Source organism: Atractosteus spatula, chromosome 7 (genome assembly GCF_055471065.1).
Source record: "Atractosteus spatula isolate fAtrSpa1 chromosome 7, fAtrSpa1.hap1, whole genome shotgun sequence".
NCBI lineage: Eukaryota > Metazoa > Chordata > Actinopteri > Semionotiformes > Lepisosteidae > Atractosteus > Atractosteus spatula.
In genome coordinates, this window is record NC_142712.1 from 4,659,030 (window position 1) to 4,680,064 (window position 21,035).

General features: G+C 47.0%; 1 protein-coding gene across 7 annotated transcripts; it reads left to right on the top strand.

Moving 5' to 3' along the window:
- Positions 1–5: 5 nt before the first annotated feature.
- On the top strand, positions 6–14,455 carry qtrt2 (queuine tRNA-ribosyltransferase accessory subunit 2). Of its 7 annotated transcripts, none has more exons than XM_088921363.1 (9): positions 6–38; positions 1,249–1,477; positions 1,648–1,703; positions 2,164–2,240; positions 3,173–3,382; positions 3,907–4,106; positions 6,215–6,384; positions 11,417–11,540; positions 14,320–14,455. In XM_088921363.1, exons 2-9 carry the CDS (start codon positions 1,278–1,280, stop codon positions 14,324–14,326), a joined length of 1,044 nt encoding a protein of 347 aa, XP_088777489.1. In that variant the 5' UTR covers positions 6–38; positions 1,249–1,277; the 3' UTR covers positions 14,327–14,455. The 7 variants fall into 7 exon arrangements, with proteins under 7 accessions (XP_088777489.1, XP_088777483.1, XP_088777486.1 ...); XM_088921357.1 differs by lacking the exon at positions 14,320–14,455 and adding an exon at positions 12,384–12,861; XM_088921360.1 differs by lacking the exon at positions 14,320–14,455 and adding an exon at positions 12,384–12,861 and having other exon boundaries at positions 6,215–6,366.
- Positions 14,456–21,035: the final 6,580 nt, after the last annotated feature.

Genomic DNA, 21,035 nt, shown 5'->3' on the forward strand with positions numbered 1-21,035 from the left:
GTATATCAGCGGTGTGGTCATAAAACTGCGACGGCGAGGTAGGTAAGCAAATTTGAATAAAATGTGTGGATTTTAAATGAATACCGGGGAGTTTGGGTTGATTTTTGACTTTAATACTCTGAAAGAAGAAACTCTCTTGTGTGCTGCATGTTTTGTCCTGTTTTTATCCACGAGTGCTTACTTTTATTGATCTGTAATTGAAACAGTGGACAGTCACGCTGTTGTGTGTATATTTCTTGGACCAGTATATTACTTCGAAGTGACCGGCTTTTGTGACAAACATTTTATTGAACACATTTTTAGCATACTTTTGACAGTATTAGTCTGAATGATAATATCCTCCCTTTGGTAGAGAAAAGTACCAAGCATTGCTATTTTATGATAATTTCGACTCCCTACAAAAAAGTATAATTGGTGTTTGGACTTTTTGGACCAGCAGGTTCCAGCAAAAAGGAAAAGGTACGTTTTTATTGTATTTTTTTCTTGCAACGCACTATGTGATACTGTGCTTTCCTTTGTCTTCTGTAATGTTTGTGTATGAAGTGAACTGCTATACTTTACTGTTTACTAAAACTAATAGTTATAGATATGGATATTGGATATTGAGGTTTAACAGGAAGGTGAACATGTAAAATGTGATTTAAACGGGAAAATAACGCAGACCATGCTCTACAGAGTAGAAGGCGTTGCATTTAAGCACTGATGTTTATTTCAGATAGCCACAATGGGCTCGCTAACAAAACCACAAACGTTAGATTTTCCCTGCAGCTTCTTGCCTTCATCAATGAGAAACCTTCATGTGTAAAACAGCCTTCTACACTCTGTCTGCACTGCTTTCATCAGCTGTGTCTGGGTGGCTAGGAAGCGGTCCCTGTGATTCTTGCTGTGTAGAGGAGTTTAGCTCCCACATGTACAGTGTGATTCTTGTTTGCGCCGTTGTCCCACTGTACAAAGTACAGCAGACAACACAATGCAGACAGTACGCTGCAAAACAGGACATAATTAGTGACAGTATGTATAGACAAACAGGGCAATAAGTACAAATGGAACAATAAACACATTGTAGAAACATCTGCACTCTGGCTGTGTTGAAGGAATGCACAGTTAAGAGCGAAGGATGCGACGTGCTGTAGAAGCTCTTTTTAAGTCTAGTAGTCGGCGCTTTGATGGTGCGGTATGTCTTGTTGGAGCACAGCTGTGTGAGGTTACGGCAGTGTCTCCCGTGTCTGAACGTGGCTGTCTCTGCAGGCGGTGCCCTCGTGTAGTCGGCCTGCGTGATGAAGCTGGACGTCTCCCGAGTGGTGCAGGGCTGTCGCCTGGGGGTCCTGTCCCAGCTGGGCAGGAACGGAGACAGGAGTGTGGAGGTGCCCGGCTGCCTGCTGCCCACGCGCTGCGGATCGGTCCCCCACCTGACCCACGACACCCTCCGCACGCTGGACTCCCTCCCCGCCGCCGCCCAGCTGACTCTCGCCACCCTGTGAGATTTGCCAGATTTTGGCATATTATCTTTCTCATTCCCTGCCATGTGACACAGTTCTTGGTTCATGTAGAATGTTGAATAGCAGAGATGTTATTGAGTCTTCATTTTTAGCACTCCTGGAGTTGCGATGTCACTCAGGCAATTTCTTTTTTGTTTCCTTTATGAAGGGCAGAACACCAGGAAGTGTTGGAAGAGTTAAAAGAAGGAGCCAGGAAGTTTGCAGGTAAAAGGAAATCTTCACCTCAATATAAAAAACATTTAAATTACATTACAAATTCTGAAATATACTAACAAAATCGGCAGCACAAAAAACCTATAAAGAACAACAAATCATGGACTAAAAAGATGACTAACTTAGCAAATTTCTAAAGTATGGAAATGCATCTTGCCATACTGTTACAGTGTTTGCACCAGCAAAATTTATCTTGGCAATACTCCTTTCCATAAAAACAAAAAACGGTCCCTAATCTTGCAATAAGAAAGAATAGAAAAAGTTGGTTTTCTGTCCTGAAGAATGCCTCCAGGTTCCAGATTATGCTTTGTGAGTCTGAAGAAGGTAGTACTTGCAAGGTTCAAGCATGTTTTGTGATTGACGTTTGCACACACAGCATTATTTTGTTACAGTTAAAGGCAAAGCATCTCTGTTTCTGACCCAATTGTCTTGATGTCCTTCTGCAACTCAGGCTTGCACGACACCGTGCTGTATTGCTCTCTGCATGACCCTGCTGCTCCCTGCCCTGCAGGTTATGTAACCAACAAGGTAAGTCCTTTTCACACTGACTTGATCCTTGTCATGATGGTCACTCCTGGAAACAGATTAAAAGTGTGTTGTAGGCTACAGAACTTTGCAGGATGATTCGGGTAATGATAATTTTTTAAGATTCCTTCTTATTAAACTAGGGGTCTTATTGCCACTTAGAGAAGAGTTTTGTTCATTGAATAAAAGTTACTTAATAGACAGTCTTGTCCAGACAGTTCTATAAAATGGCTCTGCAGTAATGAGAACCCGTCAGTAAGTGATGCTAATAAAAATCATGTTATTTCAAGTATCGTTCTTCATTTTTTTCTTTTATTGCCGTGCATAGTGAGTGCAGACTGCTGTCTGCTGAATGGGGCTCGGGCTTGGAGCCTGAGTTCTTTACACAAACGTGTCAGAATTCACCTGTGTGAGCAAGCTCAAGCTCAGGACAGGTTTGAACAGGCAGGGCCCAGTGGTGTGAATTCATTTTGAGAGGGAAACAATGTATATACCGAAGTCCTTGTTTTGGCAAGTGGGCGTGCCCCCCGGTCATGCGGATTCCCGTGCCTGTGCCCCCCGGTCATGCGGATTCCCGTGCCTGTGCCCCCCGGTCATGCGGATTCCCGTGCCTGTGCCCCCCGGTCATGCGGATTCCCGTGGGCGTGCCCCCCGGTCATGCGGATTCCCGTGGGCGTGCCCCCCGGTCATGCGGATTCCCGTGGGCGTGCCCACCGGTCATGCGGATTCCTGTGGGCGTGCCCACCGGTCATGCGGATTCCTGTGGGCGTGCCCCCCGGTCATGTGGATTCCCGTGCCTGTGCCCCCCGGTCATGTGGATTCCCGTGCCTGTGCCCCCCGGTCATGCGGATTCCTGTGGGCGTGCCCCCCGGTCATGCGGATTCCTGTGGGCGTGCCCCCCGGTCATGTGGATTCCCGTGCCTGTGCCCCCGTAGACGGTGTCCGTGTGGGGTAGTGGGGGCCGGATTGAGCTGACGCCCTCGCGGTTCATGGCGCTGCAGGCTGCTGTGAAGCCGGACTGGTACCACAGCATGGCGGACGGAGACACGCGGCAGCCGGGCACCTCCAGAAAGAGAGCCAGGAAGGCCGTGGACCGCAGCCTGGCCTTTCTGGACGAATGCCTTCAGCTGCACCACAGGAGTGAGGTACGGGGGGCACCATGAGCTCAGCCCATCCACACTTGCAGTCACCCCAGGGCTGTGCTTATCTGGCGTGCAGGAAGCACTGTTTGACCTTCCCTGAGCTGTGTAATTAGATCTAGACAAGCTGGTTTAAAGACAGTTAATTCCATTCACATCATTATCAGAATTGCAAAAATGTTACAGAGCTTCTTAGTTTCTTCTTCATTAGATTTATTCAATAAGTATCCCAGTACTACTGACTGTGCTATTTAATGAGTTTTTTTCATCCAAGTGCAGACCAGCCTTCTGAGATAAGAGTGTGGGAGATGAGCTGAAAGTAGTGGTGTTGTAGCCACAGTGACTGTACTGATACTGTGTATCCATGAGCACATATTAACACAAACAGTACTGATTACTGACTTTTTTTCCTTCCCCAAAGCATTGTGTGTGTGTGATGCAGGGGGCTGCAGGTTTACATCCTGCCCTAGGCTGGTAAGTAACCAGACTGAAGCTTCATTCTCTGCACCTGGGTTTTGCCTGTTTTACAGGAGTTGAGCAAAGCTGAGATTTTGGGAGTTGTGGAAGGTGGAGACATCCTTGAGGAGAGGATCCGCTCAGCCAGGGAGACAGCCAAGAGGCCCGTGGCCGGGTTCGTTCTGGACGGGTTCCAGACGTGTGCCATGAGTGCAGGGGTCCGTAACGCGCTGCTCCTTGCAGTGACTGCCGAGCTCCCGGAAGACAAGCCGAGGTACAGCGACTACTGCCAGCATCTTACAACACTCGTCAGACGAGTACTGGGTGGCGGATAATTTATTGTGTTAATAACGATGCATTTAGGTCAGATCCTCTTTTTATTCCATTGTCTTGTAATGAGGGACCACTCGGCATCAGTCAAGATGTTCTTATTGCATGTCAGTCGCTGAAAGAAACTAACTTTCTCAACCTTTCTGCTCATTATCTTCTTCTGTTAAATGTGGTTCTTTTGGAGGTCTGTACAACATAAATACCGGCCAAAGAAAGATGCTTTTCTTTTATTTTGCAATGCATGTTAAAAACTGTGTGCTGTGTTTATGGTATTATCACAGCTGGCATCCCAGGAAACCTGGCAACTCACTAAGCTGCTTTTAAAGCCTCCAGGAGGGTTAATCTGTAGAGTGGTCTCCGGGGTTGTCACCTGTCCTGCCGAGCAGGGAGATATTGGAGAGCTGACTCCCATTAGTGCCTATTAACTGCTTCCCCTCGCTGGGGTGAAGGTGGTTAAGTGAAGAGGATAAAGGTTACCGTTGTCGACTCATTTTCAGAATCGGAGTGCTGAGGGTTTTAATGGAGCCTGGACTGGGGGATAATTGATTTTGTTTTAAGGTCAGAGAGAACATGCAGAGCTCTATTATCAGACATTATTCATTGGCCCATGGGTCTCTGGAGTGTGGCAGAGAGAAACTGACCTCTGCTGGGTGTGACCCGGATGCAGCAGTCAAACTCCATGTGCAGGTTCTGGGGTCACACTTAGGAAGCCTGCAGAGAGGGCCTGTAGTACCCATTTACTGGAAGGGGTAGTAGGTTCTTGGTGTTTTTCTGTCATGCAGAATCAATTATTGGGCAGTCTTCTTCTAAAAATGGTGGAAGAGTTCATCCTCATTAACCTGTATTTTGCAATCTGAATGTGCATTACTTTGGGAATGTGCAGAGAGCAGCCAATGAAAATAATGAAGTGGTCTTTCTTTAGATGGCTAAAATGGAATTGATTCATTACATACAAGAGAAAGGGGTGAAATCTGCTCCTGGTAGGACCATTCATTTTGTAAGGTTGTGCAAGATAAGGGTACAGAAACTATTCCCGTGCATCATTTTATAAATGGGTTGAATTAATAGCCATGTACACTGAAGTGCTTGATTGCATGCTGAGGGCAGCAGCAGGGGATACATTGCGTTTGCATTCCTGAAGACTTTAATTGTTCTTCACAGAGGTCAACTTTGCACAGGATGGAAGCATTTAACCCTCGTCATCCTCGCGTGCATCCGTAGTATTTCCTTTGTTGCTGGTTGCATCATTTTCACCTTCCCATGTAGAATGCCTCCACAGTTCTCCATTTTGTTTAGAACAGCAGTACAGTGTTGAGTGTAATCGTTTTTTTTCATACCACATTTTTGCTATACAATATTTCAGCGCATGAAAAACGATCTACTGGATGTTTCTCTGTGCGGTGGTCTGTGATATTATTTGCTCAGCCTTGACACAAAGGTAACCGTCATGCTGTAAAGTTACAGATATTTTAGTCTCTACCCTTTTATGTCAGAGGCCTTTCAAATTGGGCTTTGAGTGCAGCTGTTATTCTGCAAGGTTGCAAATACTGACACACAGTGTTCTTGAAGATCTGCTTTAATTTGCTGGAAAGGCACAAGGATTGTAGTGCCTTCTACCGTGTTCTCGGAGCTATAATTCCACTGAGGTACAGTGTGTTCCTGCTTTCCCCTGGCGTATCATCTTCACTGAGCTCACAATTTCATTTAATAGCCTCATTAACAAAAAGAATGGCTTTAGTTCAGACTGGTAAAGGCAGCTGTCCCGAAAGAGCACTGTATAGCAGAAGTCTCCCTTGCTCAGGAAAAGGGTTTAATCAGGCTTGGTTTTGTCTAGCAGGCTGCGTGGCCATGTTTGACCTCTGTGTGTCCAAGTGGGCATGTCTTTAGGGTGTGTCGTGTGGGTGTGGCTATAGGGGTGTGTCGTGTGGGTGTGGCCATGTGGGCGTGGCAATAGAGGTAGATTGTGTGGGTGTGGTTATATATGTGTACCTTGTAGGTTATACTGATGTGCTGTGTGGGTGTGCCCATGTCTCTGGGTTGTGTGTGTTACAGGCTGCTGCAGGGGGTGGGCCGCCCAGATGAGGTGCTGGACTGTGTCAGGGCTGGAGTTGACCTCTTCGAGGGCTTCTTCCCGTATGAGGTGACCGAGCGAGGCTGCGCCCTCAGCTTCAGCTACGACTTCCAGCCCGACCCGGAGAGAGAAGGTACTGCACGCCAGACAGGTCTGCGTCCATGTTGAACTTTTTTTTACTGAGTGAAAATATTATACGCGGTAAGAAGGACTTTTAATGTATAACATGCTAATGCTGTCAAGGCATTCAGAACTCCCTGTGCAGTAGGCTCTGCTCGAGTTTAAATTTATTGCAGGCCTACTGATGTCTAAATCATTATTGATTTGAAAAGCCCTCGGTCCTTCGATGCTTAATTTTTTATCACTTGTCTGTTCCCTAAAGCAGTTTGATTATTTTGCTTTTCTACTGCCAAGACAGAGTCTCCTCCCGGTGTTGAGGATGTCTGATTATTGCTGAGTGAAGGAGTCAGTCCCAGGTGTCCGGTACCTGTCCTGCTGTTCCAGCTGTCAGGCCGGATTAGAACGACCTTCTCGTTCCAGCTCCTAGTTCTGCTCCCAGGTTAATATCGCTGTCAGTGACTGACCTCACTATAGCAATCCACTGACAGCGGCGCCTGTCACTTCCTGTCATGTACAGGATGCTGGTGGCCGAATTGCCGAAACATTCTTCCTGCCAATCCTGTTGAAACCACGACTGCTAGAGAGTCACAAGCTCGTGAAATGGCGTTCTGACGCCATTGGCCGCTGTCATTGTAGTGGGGACACAGGAATGTGAAAACCTACAGCTGTATTCGCTGCAGCTGCTGTAGAGGAAGTTCAGCTGTCTTTCACTACCCCCACCAGCACACTGCCTCCCTGCATGCACATTTTACAACATGTTGGTGCCACTGTAGTATGCAGAATAAAGGATGAGGTGTTTGTCTGGTGATCTCTCAGTTTCTCTGACCCAACCTCGGACCTTCCCTGGCCAGTGTTTAGACCCCCATGCCTTCCTCCATCCTTCTCTGGTCAGTCGTGGGTTTGTATCTCCTCCTGTTGCACCTGAGCCCCGTGCTCCACACATGTGCCCCCTGGAGGAGAAGCACCTGGCAAGCAGTGGCTCATTTTTTTTTGTAGTACCAGCCAAAGAAATAAGTCTTCAGGCTTCTTAGTTAGAAAGAGATAGGCAAGTCTCGTAGTTTAGGAATGAAACAACACTTCGCTCTAATTAACGCCTGCCGTTACTTAAACTGCCTTAAAGTACAGCTCTGGTTGTCCCCTGGGTCTGGGCTCAATGAAGGGAGAGACTCGTCAGCTGAGCCGTTCAGCCCCTGTCCTTCTCTGTGAGAACAAGGCATGTGTGGGCGGAGACTCTGGAATCCCTTCTGAGCCACTTAGAGCACAGCCTCAGGGAGAGGGGCGTGGTCACAGTGGCCCCAGCTGTTTCCTGGCTTTCTCGCTCCACATCTCTTACAATTCCCAGCCTGCCTGCTTCTGTCGTAGGTTTTTGTTTTTACTCCTGGGCATCTGTTGCCCTGGAAGCCAGTTGTCTGGTTTGACGTTTTTCAATCAAGAATTAATATTAAATAACTTCCATGTGCTTTTTAACGCTCATAGTTGTGGTAGGCATAGAATCTGTATTTATGGCATTTAACTCTGTTTGACCCGCTTGCCTGGTAAATGGAGATGAGGACGATATTCTCCAGGGTGCCAGAAGGGAATATTTATAGCGGATGTTCACCCAGCTGGGAAAAACAAGTGAATTAACGTTATGTATGCCCGCTATCCACAGCTGCCATGTTAAATAGCCCTTTATAAATATTACTGACCGGCTGCCAGGTGAGTAGCCTTTGTAAATATTCCTTTGTATTCTAAATAAGTTTCCCTGATTGGGCACAGGGTGAATTTCCTATGTCACTATCCTCTCATCTGGCAGCCGGCTGATTATCCTTATGACCTTGGTCAGCGCTGCTGTTAACCGGGGATCCCCACCCACACGCCACCCTCTTTGTGTGCAGAGCTCTTCACGGCCGTCTGCGCCGGCAGTCTGGACCAGGAGGACCGGCTCTCCAGAGAGCAAGAGCAGGCTGTGAGCCTTCCGCTGGATAGCGGTCAGGGAGGGCAGGCCCTGAAACACAGAACTGCCTTTCTTTTACACTACATGGTTCTATGGTTTATTTCAGCCTCTGCCCTGCAGCTAGCCTGTACCAGAGGATGGAAGGCTTTGCATTTAGATTTGTGTTGGAGCACTGCGGCTAGATGGGTTCTCCCTTCATTCAGGGGAGGCATGTTGATGCCGTCGTGAAAAACGCTCGCCGGCGTGCTCAGAGTATTTGTTAATATTTTTGCCTGCGTAGGACTTCCAGGATTAACTGGCCATGCTTGATGTGCGTGCAGAATGGCCGCAGGTGTCCTTTCGAGCCCAGGAGTGTTCTTCGCAGTCCGACCTGTTCTTCCTGACTGCTCTTTCTACACCGTCAACTGTCCAAGTGCGTTTTCAGCTTCTGTTCAATCCAACTCTGAGGGAAGAAGCAACACAGACCCCCCTGTATTATTTCCTGACGTCAGTCATCAATTACTCTGGCGTTCATTTCTGGATCATAAAAAAAAGACGCGCTAATGAAATTTTGATTCATTGGCGTCTGCTGTGAGAGCACTGGAAGGGTGGAAACTCCAGCTGCCTTCTGAATTTTGCTGAGTAATTAGAAAGATAACTGCAATGTAGTTCTTCAGCTATATAATTAAACATAATTATTGGGCAGCAGTGGTAAGAGCACTGGACTCCTGTGGGTTGTAGAGGGTTTTTTATCCCAGGTGAGACACTGCTGTTGCAGCATTGATCAAGGTGCTTCCCTGGAGATCCAGTAACATGCCCAGTTCAACAAGAAAGGGGAACAGATGTCAATTGCTTTGGACAAAATCCTCAGACACCTGACTTGTCATCTGCTAATGGGGAAACTGAGGTAAAAAGGGAGTGATTCATTGTGACTCATTGAGAAAACATGATCAGCCTCTGTCAACATGACAGAATGAACCAGACCAGCTTGTCTCGGATGCACAGAAAAAAACCTCAAGGCGAAGGACAGAGAAGCCCAGAGGAACAGAGGAAAGTTAAAACCAGCCAGAACAGACAGTTAGGAATTTGACAATTTCCCAGAAACCTACTTTAGATGCTTTAATTCTTAACATTTATTGGTCCTCCAGTTCTAGTCCTTTCAACTTCAGTGTAATGTTTCATAGCCGTTCAGGGACGCCAAATATGTAATCATAGCCACTCAGGGACGCCATAAATGTAACGTTGTGGCTCTCTGAAGGCACCAGTTCTGTAGGGTTTGGGCATTTACTGTGACAATTATTAATTGTAGCAGTAAATCACAAAGTTGATTCTTTTGATGGCTTTAGAATCCAACCATGCGACATAACTCAAACAACGCACACACACAGGTACTAATACACGAGGATACATTTATTAATACATAGAATATGCATATAAACCTAACAGATCTTATCGAGAGGGTTATCAGAATACAAAAGGTATATATTCAATCAGTTACAAAGAGTTACATATATCAAGAGGACATACGTTCAGTATATCATTCATTAAGACCGTTTCGTAAATGAACTTGGTTATAACTTCTACATTAGATACTCAAAACAAGTACATAACTCTTAGGAATTAAATTGATATCAACTGGTTGGGATAACAATTGAATTCTCAAGCTGTAATGCAGTGAAGTTGAATACTCATCCAATCTTTGGGGATTCAGATCTCCTGCGGGCACAAAGAAACAGTTGCAGGCTGTTGCTGTCCAATCCGCGCTCTCTGGCTCCGTGCCAGGCTGTGCTGTGCGGCTTGCGACGGTGCGCTGCTGATGCTCACTGACCGGCTAGTTAGTGTTGGTTTTAACTAGCAAAGTTTGTGCACAGGAGAAAAGATGACTGTGGGTCCCAGCAAGTCAGGAAGAGGACCGGTTCGTTCCTGATGAAGCGCTAGTTCTGAATAGTGATTCAGCTGTCCACAGTTCCGACCTGTTCATGAGGCCTGCTGCTGGTTACTCTCTGGCAACCTCCATTCTAGACTCTTAGAACAAAGGAAAGTTCTGGCACTCGGACACACTGGCCGTTCCGTGGTTGTCCGGGCTGAGTCTCAGGATGGTCAGGAGGCGCGCTGCGAGAATGTCCTGCCCTTGGGAGCCTTCTGCTCCTGGGCTGTCCTGCCCTGGAATTCTCCTTTGAATTCCCTTTAGAACAGTCCACAGAATTCTCCACTGAATCTCCTGAATCTTACTGAATCTTGTTGAATCTCCCCTTCTGAATCTCACAGGCTCTCTGTGTTGCCTGTTTTTACCTGGAGGAACTTCAGCTCATTGATTGGCTGAAAGTTCCATGGGCATCAGAGTCCCACGTGGGTTACTCGGCCCTACCAGTCCCTGATTGGTTGATCACGGTGAGATATGAGTCACTTACTCCTGACACTTAGTAATGCAGTCCAGATGTCCAACTGGCACTCCCTAGACAGATAGGCGCCAATGGATGACCATTGATCATGATAGCCAGGCTTAGCTAAGTGCATCCCCCTTTGGGAGCTGTCCTAGGACCTTAAATCACCCTGCACTAATGGTCTCTCTGTGGCTGCACCACAGAGATGAACAGAGAAATGGGGCCTCATTTGGGAAGCTCAGAAACACTTAATTCTGCCTTATTATTAAGCCTCGCCGCTACATCAGGAAGATCGTTTCCCGTGCTTTCGGTTTTTCCCCTGATGTTTTTGTGTCGCGGCCTCTGGATCACACAGTATGCTGCCCTTTGCAAAACTGATGACTTCACACAGCAATAAATCTCAGGGGTTTATATCTCGAAAGCAAAAGGCGCCAGATTGCGAATAGACTCCCGTTTAGACAAGAGTGGTGGCAGAAGCCACAAGGAGGGGTTCTTGATCTGCCCCTTCCTGATCCACATTAATAGAGAGGGGCACTGTGACGGGCTCACTAAGGGATAGTACTGCTCGCAGGGATCAAAGGCTTGTCAAAATCATGACTGGGACAAAGTCGCTCGATGCCTCCCGGGAGCTGGGCAGGGGGGGCAGAACCACTTCAAAGCGACTGTCACCATTGCATAAAATTGGCAATCGGGACGGGGGGCTCAGAGATACCTGCCCGTCATTCGGTACTGAGGCCCGGCTGGGACCTTTCTCTTTCCCGCAGTGCTGGAGAGAAATGGCGCGCTGAAGACCGAGGAGGAGGCCGGCGCGCAGGAAGGCGACGGGGCGGGCGACGCTGAGGGGCGGGGACGGGGGTCGCCCTTCGAGATGAACCTGAGAGACGCCAGGTGAGCCCTCGGGGGAGAGCGGGCGCATCACCCTGAAACGGGACAGAGGGTAGCATAAGGAGATAAGATCACTTTATCGGCCATATACAACTTCTTGCATTAGGAATTCGTCTTTTCGCAGACCCCAGCTTGCTCTCCATGAGACACACAGACAGGGAGAGAAGCTGGGGGTCAGAGCGCAGGGTCAGCCATTTATACGGCACCCCTGGAGCAGTTGGGGTGAAGGGCCTTGCTCAGGGGCCCAACAGAGTACGATTCCTCTGCCGCCCGCGGGATACGAACCGGCAACCTTCCAGCCACGGGCGCAGATCCTGAGCCGCAGAGCCACCGCTCTGCCCCATTGTAGCGAATTCGGGTTCGCCAGGAAAAGAAATCAGACGGCGCTGAGAACTCTGCAGGGTGAGGGTCCCGGCCTGGCTGGGGGGCTGCAGGCCTCACGCCCACCCTACTGGGTGATATGGACCGACCGTGGGAGCTGATTCTAATCAGCGGGGAAGCAGACTTCAAAGCCCGTTATCTGTAGCATTTAAAGAGAATCCGGGTTGTCTGGAGCAGGTTTTGAAAATTGTGGACCAGCTAGCTGTCCGCTGTCTTTTGAGCTCCTGAGATATGGAGGTTGTCTCTTGCCTCTCGCTCTCAGCTTCCGTTTTCCTGCCTCCCCTGTGTTGCTGTGGGCCTGAAAGTCTTCTGCAGTTTCTTCTGACAGCAACAGAGTCCCTCTCTCTCCCTTCGCGTACCGAACCCCCGCCTCCTCCAGGGGGAGTGTCTTTGTTAGGGAACCACGCGCGGGAGGGGAGGGCCGTGCGGATGTAGAGCTCTGATCGATGGCTGCCGTGTGCTCAGGTACCGGGAGGACCTGAACCCCGTGAGGCCAGGCTGCTCCTGCTACTGCTGCAGGAACCACACCCGCGCCTACGTCCACCACCTCCTGGTCACCAACGAGCTGCTGGCCGGCGTGCTCCTCATGCTCCACAATCTCCACCACTACAGCCGCTTCTTCCAGGCCCTGCGGGAGGCGCTGCAGGTGGGGCGGCTGGACTCCCTGCGACAGCAAGTGCTACAGCCATGCTCCAGCGCCCCCCAGGGGAGGGAGGAGGCATGACGGCGGTTTTCTGTGCAGTTGTGTGCTGCAGATGGCTACAGCTTGTGATGGGAGAATGCCATTCCGTCAAATGAACTCAAAAGTGCTGTATTTTGAAAAAATGTTTGTATTTTTTTTTTTGCCATTGTCTTTTGAGACGCATTCCTATCCAGCTCTGGCAATTTCTGTTGCTATGCAAGTCTCCCTAGTAAATATGTAATAAATTAGTATTAAGAATTATGTTGGTCTAGTACATTGCTTTTTATTTTTGCTCAGTCCTTATTGGAGCTATTCAGTTTGGGACTGGATTCGCATTTGAAGCAGATTCCCCATCTGTCCTGTTAAGGATTTTAGAAACTCTGTAATCCTCCACAGCAACACCAAAGGAAGATTTTTTTTTCTTGCCTGCACAGAGCTTCTGTTTCAAGGATTAGCCTGGCTGACCTTCTGAGCTTTCTTCATTGATGGGGTTAAGGGGGGGAGCAGACATTATGGAAATTTATTTAAGCAATTTATTACAGTTTGTATTAAAAAAGTTAGCCTTATGCTCTTGGTTTTCAGCATTTTTCAGTGTTAAGCAGAAAAAAATTAGATTATTCTGCTTCTTTTTTTTTTTGCTCTGTCTCCTGCTCCTGAAAGGTAGTGCAGATGCCTGTGCAGTGATGAATCAGTCGCGGTTCCTGTTCCTGCCTGCGGTTGCTGGTGGAGAATTAATGATATCCAGGCCTTACTGGGAAGCTGGTGTCTTTGGGGCTTGTCTCTGCTGGGAAGGGAGGTGGGGTGGCTCTGCAGTGTTAATGCCACATGGAAAATGAAAACTAGTCTGACACCCTTTTGTCAGAAACTAATGTGTGTGATGTTCGGCACTGACAGCAGAGTTTATTAACATATAGAAAGGATTTTGATTGAAATAGAAAAGGGCAGGCCAGCTTTACGGTACATTTTAGTTATTCAGAGAGCCATGACTTCCAGGAATATACAAGTTTAAAATGCAGAGCCAGCCACTGAAGCAAAGCAGCCTCAGCAAAGCCTTTTCCGCCTGGAAAGAAATCTGGGGGCTGCATTTTGTGGAAGAAAGGTCATTAGTTGTCTATGTACTGTTTTTATGAAGGTTTGGAGCATTTTTTCTCTTTTGAAGTCAGCTATTGTATGCTCTTTAAAATGTGAACTGTAGAATTGCCCCCAGTGTGGAACAGGTGTTATAAATGCTGTAGCAGGACTCGTAAGAAGATTGGTCAATTAAAGGGGGACACTCAGTCCGTCACCTTTGTGGTACTTTAGATAGGTAATTGAATCTGTAATTTATTTCTTGAGCTCAACGCTAGTGGCTTCAACTACCTGGCTAGGGAGCCAATTACAGAGACCCACCACTCTTTGTGTACAAAAAGTAACTCTGTTTAACTTTATGTAAAGAATAGTTGTCCAACAGCTAAACTCAAATTCTCAAAGCTTGTGAGAAAGTTTGAACGTCTTTGATAGCTATGATACTGTTTCGTGCTTGTGGTTTCAGTGTGGGCTCTTTTTAGACCTTGCGTTCACTCGTCAAGCGAAACTCTGTGTTGAGCCGTGTCACAGGATGTTTTGAAGCAGGGTACCTAGACAGGAAACTGGTGATAAAATCGATCTAAGCCGGACAGTCTCGGGCGGGTTGGATGACCTTTTCATAAACCTTTGATCTCTGCTTTCTCGTTTCCGCAGTGGATGATTTTGAAGAGCATACCATCGGCGCGTCGTGTTCCAGAGGCCTCTGCAAGGTGTTGAGTGGCCCTGCCCTCTCCCCTACAGCAGCCTGGCCTCTTCTGTGACAGCTTGGATGTTTTTTTTGCTCAGGGTCCATTCGCAATGAACCCCCGGGTCTCAGGAAGAGACGGAGCTTGAACAGCAGAGCCCAGCCTGCTGACCAATAATGAATGAACTTTTCAGGACTCATTAAAATATGGGTAATTGGTCACCTGCCGTATTTATTAGGCATGACCACAATGAAAGCTTTCTTGTCGTGTTTCCTCATTAATTACAGTGACTTTGAGAATACGAAAAGAATATTAAATAGGGAGGGGTGAGCACAGGGCTTGTTGCCCCACAGGAGCACTTCTGAAAGAAAGGAGATGTGTTTTCTAGTGCAGTTTTCATTTCTCTTTGAAGATGAACTCAAAGTGCTGGACGATCGAGCTTACAAAGAAATGTGCCCCCTCTTGTTTAAGAAATTTCCTGCTGAATGATTCATCACTTCTGCATGAAATGCTTTATTCTCACAAAAAAGCACCCAACTTTAATAATGAGTCTCCTGACATAGAGGATACCTGTTTAGGAGTCATTTCTCCTTCTAAATGTTTCTTGCACAAAAAAAGACGGTCTTCAGAGCAGGAGCCTCCTTATTGAAAAAGCAATTAAAACGTGTATTTCTAAAGGCATGTTCATCCGCTGAATACTGATTGATTAGAAAAATAAGTGATTACATTCCAGCTATTTAGTGATGTTTTGGCATCTGATTCCAGTTTGTGTAGTGCCATTTACAGATGAATGCGTGACTTTTTCCACAGGAAAGTGAGTAAATAGCCTTTCAGATAAACTGAAGCTTCTCTGTAAGAATTCTAATGAGCCATTAAAGCTCACCTTATGTCGATTAACAGGGCTTCACACAGGAGCCATTCAGAGCTTCCATGTATCATTCTGTCAGATTTCTGCTTCCAGTTTACAAAATCTGAAAACGTCTGCAACAGATTCATAACCTCAGGAATAAGTAGTGTGACTTTGAATAGAAGGTATTCGCAAGGTAAACAATTATGAACAATGTCGATGGAAAACACTTTCAGTTGAATTTTAATGCTCTGTGAGAGAAAAAAAGTCTCTTATTGGGACTGGTTGGAAGACACTTGGTATTTCTTCGGATTTCAAAGATCAATCTATCTTTTATTGAAGGTGAAGTAAAATGCCAGGATAATGGAGTTGTCAGTGTTTAACTGTTGGAAGCTCAGAAGCTGATTAATGCGTTTAGAGCAACAGTGGCTGAGTTTGTGAAAATTTAAACGTCTCCTCACGCTGGTGTGTCAGTCTCTAATGAATAAAGAGCATTCTGTTCGGATTCTGTTGAGATGTAACTTATTTTAAAGACAGCGATTAATTGGAAGAGAAATGAACTCCCCCTTCCCTCTTGATCCCAGCGTTTTGACAGTACTCAATGAAAAATTAAGTCACTGAACATGTACTGAACAAACTGTGGACGTGGACTCCAGAGACGCGTAGTCCGATTCTCCCAGATCGATACGGGTTTTGATTCCTGAGGCACTGAACTGAATGCTTCTGCCTCCCGGGATGAGCGAACGGAGGTCCAGGGAGATGACTGTACAGCAGGGCTGATCCCTGGTATGGGAGAACCAGAGCACATTCCCCCCTTGAGAGAGATCTAGAATCTGACAGAGCATGAACCAGCCGAGACGCTTCTCAATCTATCCAACTTATTACTAAAAAGAGCACCAGGCCTCTGCATAGCACGCAACCTGCATAGTGCACTGTTGGCTTCTCATATCGTGAACTCCAAAGACCCTGACAGTGCCTACCAGAAAGGTTAAGAAAGCCAAGACCAGAAACAAAAGAAAAAAATAATTTTTTGTGCAGGAATCATCTCGAGTTTTAATGAGAGGGTTATCCTTACAGTCCTTTCCCAGAGCACCTGGATTAAAACGGGGAACATATCGTAAAGGACATTCTGTTGATCCAAGCGCCCTTGCTTGCTAGTTGTCTAATATTTGTCAAAGGCGCCAGTAACTGAAAAACAAAGATGGTGCTGTTCCATTCCATCATCTCGTGTTTAGCTCCCTTGTTTGTTATTTTCATGTTGTCTCTCGTTTTTGGTGTAGAAAATACGTGTGCGGCCACTACCACGTTTTTATTGTTCCCCACCACGTTTTTTTTTATTGTTCTGGTTGTTTGTTGACTGTACCTTCTATCGCTCTTTATGATGCACAGTTTTGTACTGTCTGCATTGTGTGGTGTTGTCTATTGTACCGTGCATTTCCTGAGAGAGTACAAATCCCAAGGCGCATGTACACGTAGCAATAAACCCCTCTACTGCGAAGTCTCCATTGGAGAACCTCTGCCTGGTTCTCCTGCTATTCTATTAGCTTCCACTAGGCGGTTTATAATAGCAGCAGGTGAAAGTACGTCAACTGATGTCAAAACCATTTCCAGCCGGCTACGGAATTTGAACATGCATTAGCGACAGCTGGGTGTCATGCTGAACGGAGAAGAGACATCAATCACTACATTAGCTGGCTTCAAAAATAAGCATCCGGCAGGAGAAATATTTCGAGCCCATCACCAGATTGAGAAAACGTTATAAATGTTGTAAAAAAAAAATCTATTTCATTTCCGATCACCTCCACAGGCGTTTTTTATATAAATAGTGGCAGTTCTCAAAAGAATCGTTGCGCTGCACTGATATTTTGTTGTCACTTGTTATTGTAATTTGGAAATCAATTTTTTTTTTGTCGCCGATCGTCTTTTTTTCTGAGGAGCCTCAGCCCGCTGTACGTGTTCATCTGTTTCCTTAATTCTGCCCATGAAACTGTTTCATCTCAAGTGGAGGCACAGGTCTTCAAAAAAAGAACCCCCCCCCCCCCCCGAAATGAACAGGACCTTTCTTAGCCTTGCACTAGACTTAGTAAATTTTTTTTACTTTTACTAAGTGGCATCCTGGTAATCAATGAAAGATGGATGGATGGCTGAATTATTCTACTGGAGATTCCAGAAGAAGATAAATGCTTCTGGCAGCAATTGAGAGTGGTGCTCCTGTCTGGAAAAGGCCTAGCGAAGAAGATAAAAAAATGATGAATACAGCTTGCACACTGCACTTAAATGGGACAGAAAAATCCCACTGCCGGATTACAGTTTGCCATGAAAGAGCATTTTAACATGAGCTCCAGGATCCACAGTAAGCCAGGCTGGCACTACTCGCTGTTGAACCTGTGGGAATGTGTGCCCCAGCTTGGACAACACGGGCTGCTGATTGGTGTGCTTGGCTAATGAGGCCTACCTGACCTCGATTTATAAAGCATAAATCGCAAAGCATTTATCTGTGGTTTTCAGTTGCTGTCTAAATTGGCCAGTGAGGCTAAATAATTTGCATTGTTCAGCATTTTCTACAGATGCTGTTCTAGGCTTTTTTCTTTTTTTTTTCCCCACCAGTCTGTGTTGGATTTGTGCAGATTGAGCACTCATGAAGAGACTGCTCCAGTTAGCTTGGAACTTAAGTGTCTGTTAAAAGTGGGGAATGGTACAAACCAGTCTCCAGTCGCTCGAGTCCTGTCTCACTATGAAAAGTCACTGTCACTCAATGTGCGTGAAGAGTAAATAATTATGCACATGTCGGGAGCTGAAAAAAAACCCCTTATGAAATTTCATTTAAGATTTTTGAAGACATGGATCAGAGTGCGCTATCACAGCAATCAAGAAGTGGAAATGTGTCCTCATACTCAAAGCTCACCCGGCTGTGGCCTGACTGCATTCTCCATTCGTGCAATTAATGAAACCTGGTGTTGATCAAAGCTCCCCCTAGGAGCAATTAAATACTCAGATGAAAACACTTCGATGTTCTGTGTCTATAGAGCTGGAAAATTACACAAGTCTATGTTCAGCGAACAGGAGCTGTATGCGCTGACTTACGTAATGGTTTCATTGCTGTGAAGGCCACAGGTCTCAGTTTAGAAAACAATCAGGTACATTTTTGATAACCTGAGAAGACTGCAAAACAAGTATTGATCTTTCTCCCCACTTAATGCGATGTATTTATCTGTTTATCCTTGCCTAAAGCAAACGTTTCCATACATGATGAGAGAGAATCTTCCTGCTGAGTTGCAGCATGTTGACTTCAACAAGCATGGCGACAGCTGCCCGTTCTGGCAGTAGCTACCGTGTCCACCTCTGTCCGCTGCCAACAGGACGAGGCAGCTGTGGCGGTCAGGCAGGAGGCAGGGAGCACGTTCAGACTTGTTGCAGCCCTGAGTGGACTCGGGCAGGTGTGGCACGGGGGGCTCTCTGAGTGCCGGCGGAGTCCAGACCAAGAAAATATACATCTGATTGGTGCAGAGACACACAGAACAGCCTACTGTGTCTGCTTTGTCTGGAAAGGCCTGTGTTGTGAAATGCAAGTCTGTAAAAAAACAATATTCATCGCTTAAGCATTTAATATGACCAAGACTGCAGGTAACATAACAGGAGAGGAAGTCATTATGTTTTCAGTCTGGGAGGAGACATCCACAGCAAATCTTTCACTAAGTGTCTTAAAGTCAGAACACATTGGAGACCATGTGGTGTGAAGGCTCACTCCGCATCTCTGTTCCCAGGAGTGGGTGATAATGGATAAGGCAGGACTCACGACGCTGGGGCTATCTGTCTGTATCGGCATTGATATGTAACAAGCTGTTTACAGTTCACAGGGAGTGTGCCCTGTGTCCTGTGGTCTTTTATCCTCACTTTTAATGAAATATTAAACAGCCATCAACTGTAAGATTGCCAGTACAGAAAGACCCCTCCTATCTAGTCACAATTATTACAGAAATTAATGTCACTACCAGTGTCTGCTTCAATTACCAGAGCTCCAAACCTCCCCCGTCTAGTAATTACAGCTGTTGCTCAGACGATGAATATTTAATTAAAGGCTTTGCTCAGAAGACAATGCAGAATTTCTCGCAGAAAGCCATGCAAGATGTACAGAAGACTATAGATAAGGAGTTCGTAGAGCTTCTTCAAAAGTATCTGTGGTGCGGAGGACATTTCCTCCGGGAGTTTACAACACAGTGCGGAGGGGATGTGCAAATTAAAAACAGCTGCTCTACTGGAGCGGTTTCTAGGCGCTTATCAATTTAAGAAACATGAAAAGCCCCTCAGTAATGCTTTAACACGTGGATTCCGGTACAAGATGTCTTTTAATGGAGAACAGTCTCTCTCTCGTTCAGAAATTTGGCATGGCTCTCAAAGATTACCTGCACCCCTGTCACCGCTGGAGATAAAGAACGGTGGTGGCTGGAGCCTGAGTTCTGAATTCCCTAAGAGGCAGCAAAGAGCTGTGGGCCGTGAATGAGTCCATCATGGCTGTCCTAGCTTCCCGACAGAGCAGCGCTGGGCTTGCGGTGAGGACAGGCTGCGTTGTCTCCGCTGTCGGGCAGTGCGGTGCTCAAACACGACATGGCTCCACAGCCAAGCTGGAAGAACACACTGGCGTGCCTCATTCTCCCCCCCAACACACCAGCAGGAACTGAAGAAGTTCAAGGAGGGAGCTGCGTCAGCACGCGTAGACTGCAAAGGAACAAGTAAAGGTTTATTCCCTGCCAAAAAGAGAAGAAACAAAACAACGTTTCGGCTGTGGAGCCTTCTTCAGGTGCCTTCACACCCGAAAGAGGCTCCACAGCCGAAACGTTGTGTTTCTTTTCTTCTCTTTCCAGCATGGGATAAACCTGTAATTGAAGAATAACTGATTATTGGGAAGCAAAAGTACAAATCAGTGAATTTAACGAAGGAGAAGGATTGGCGTCCCCCCGGCAGATCCACCGTCTGCAAAGCCAAGACGTGGGAGAACCTCGGAGAAGAGCAGGCAAACAAGCAACGCTGTTCTCTGGAAGATTTTGATTGCCTCTTCATTTCCACTACCATCAGAGCAGGCAGCCATCGGAAAGAAACCTGCAGCCCAGAAGGCACCGATCGGCAGGAACACCGCAGAAAACCGAACAGCTTCCAGAACTTTAACATTACCTCCAGGACCCGATTGAGCAGCCAGGAGAACTCCGGCCCACAGAGACTCGAGCAGCATCATTCTCGTAGCTGCAGGTACTGACGCAACACAGGAGAAAGAGACCAACCGGGTTCACAGAACCGTGCCGGTGGTCAGGAAACCGCAGCAAGAAAGAGCCGCCCAGAGATGAGCAGAGCAGTCGGGAAGCGAAGGAGACTGTGCTTACCAAGTGCCCTGCCACTGACCTCAGGCTAGGGGCACACGGCTGGCACTGACCAAGAGCTGGAGCTCAGCAACGATTAACTTCAGGGAAGTTGGAGAGCTGCTTTAGCGGGAGCCAACCAGAAAGTGAACAGACTCGCGGCGGTACGGAGACGAGGGGGTTGTCCTTTCTGAGCCCCGCGCACCGTGGGGCCGTGCGGCCCGGGCAGCAGCTGCTTGTCCAGCCTCGAGTCGGCTCTGGAGCTCTGCCTGCAACACCTGCTCCTCCTCTCAGTCCAGCGGCGCTGCCCCTGGTGAACTAGACAGTTCGAGAAAGAGGAAAACAACGGCCGATTCCAGTTTCATCTTTGTTTCCCAAAGGCGGTTTTTACAGAGATTTGCAGTTTAGGCAGTTCGTAGCAGGAGGGGTGTGCTGGAGGGCTTTCCTTTCCCTGACAGTCAGCAGGCCTCCAGCTGTGATCGCAAT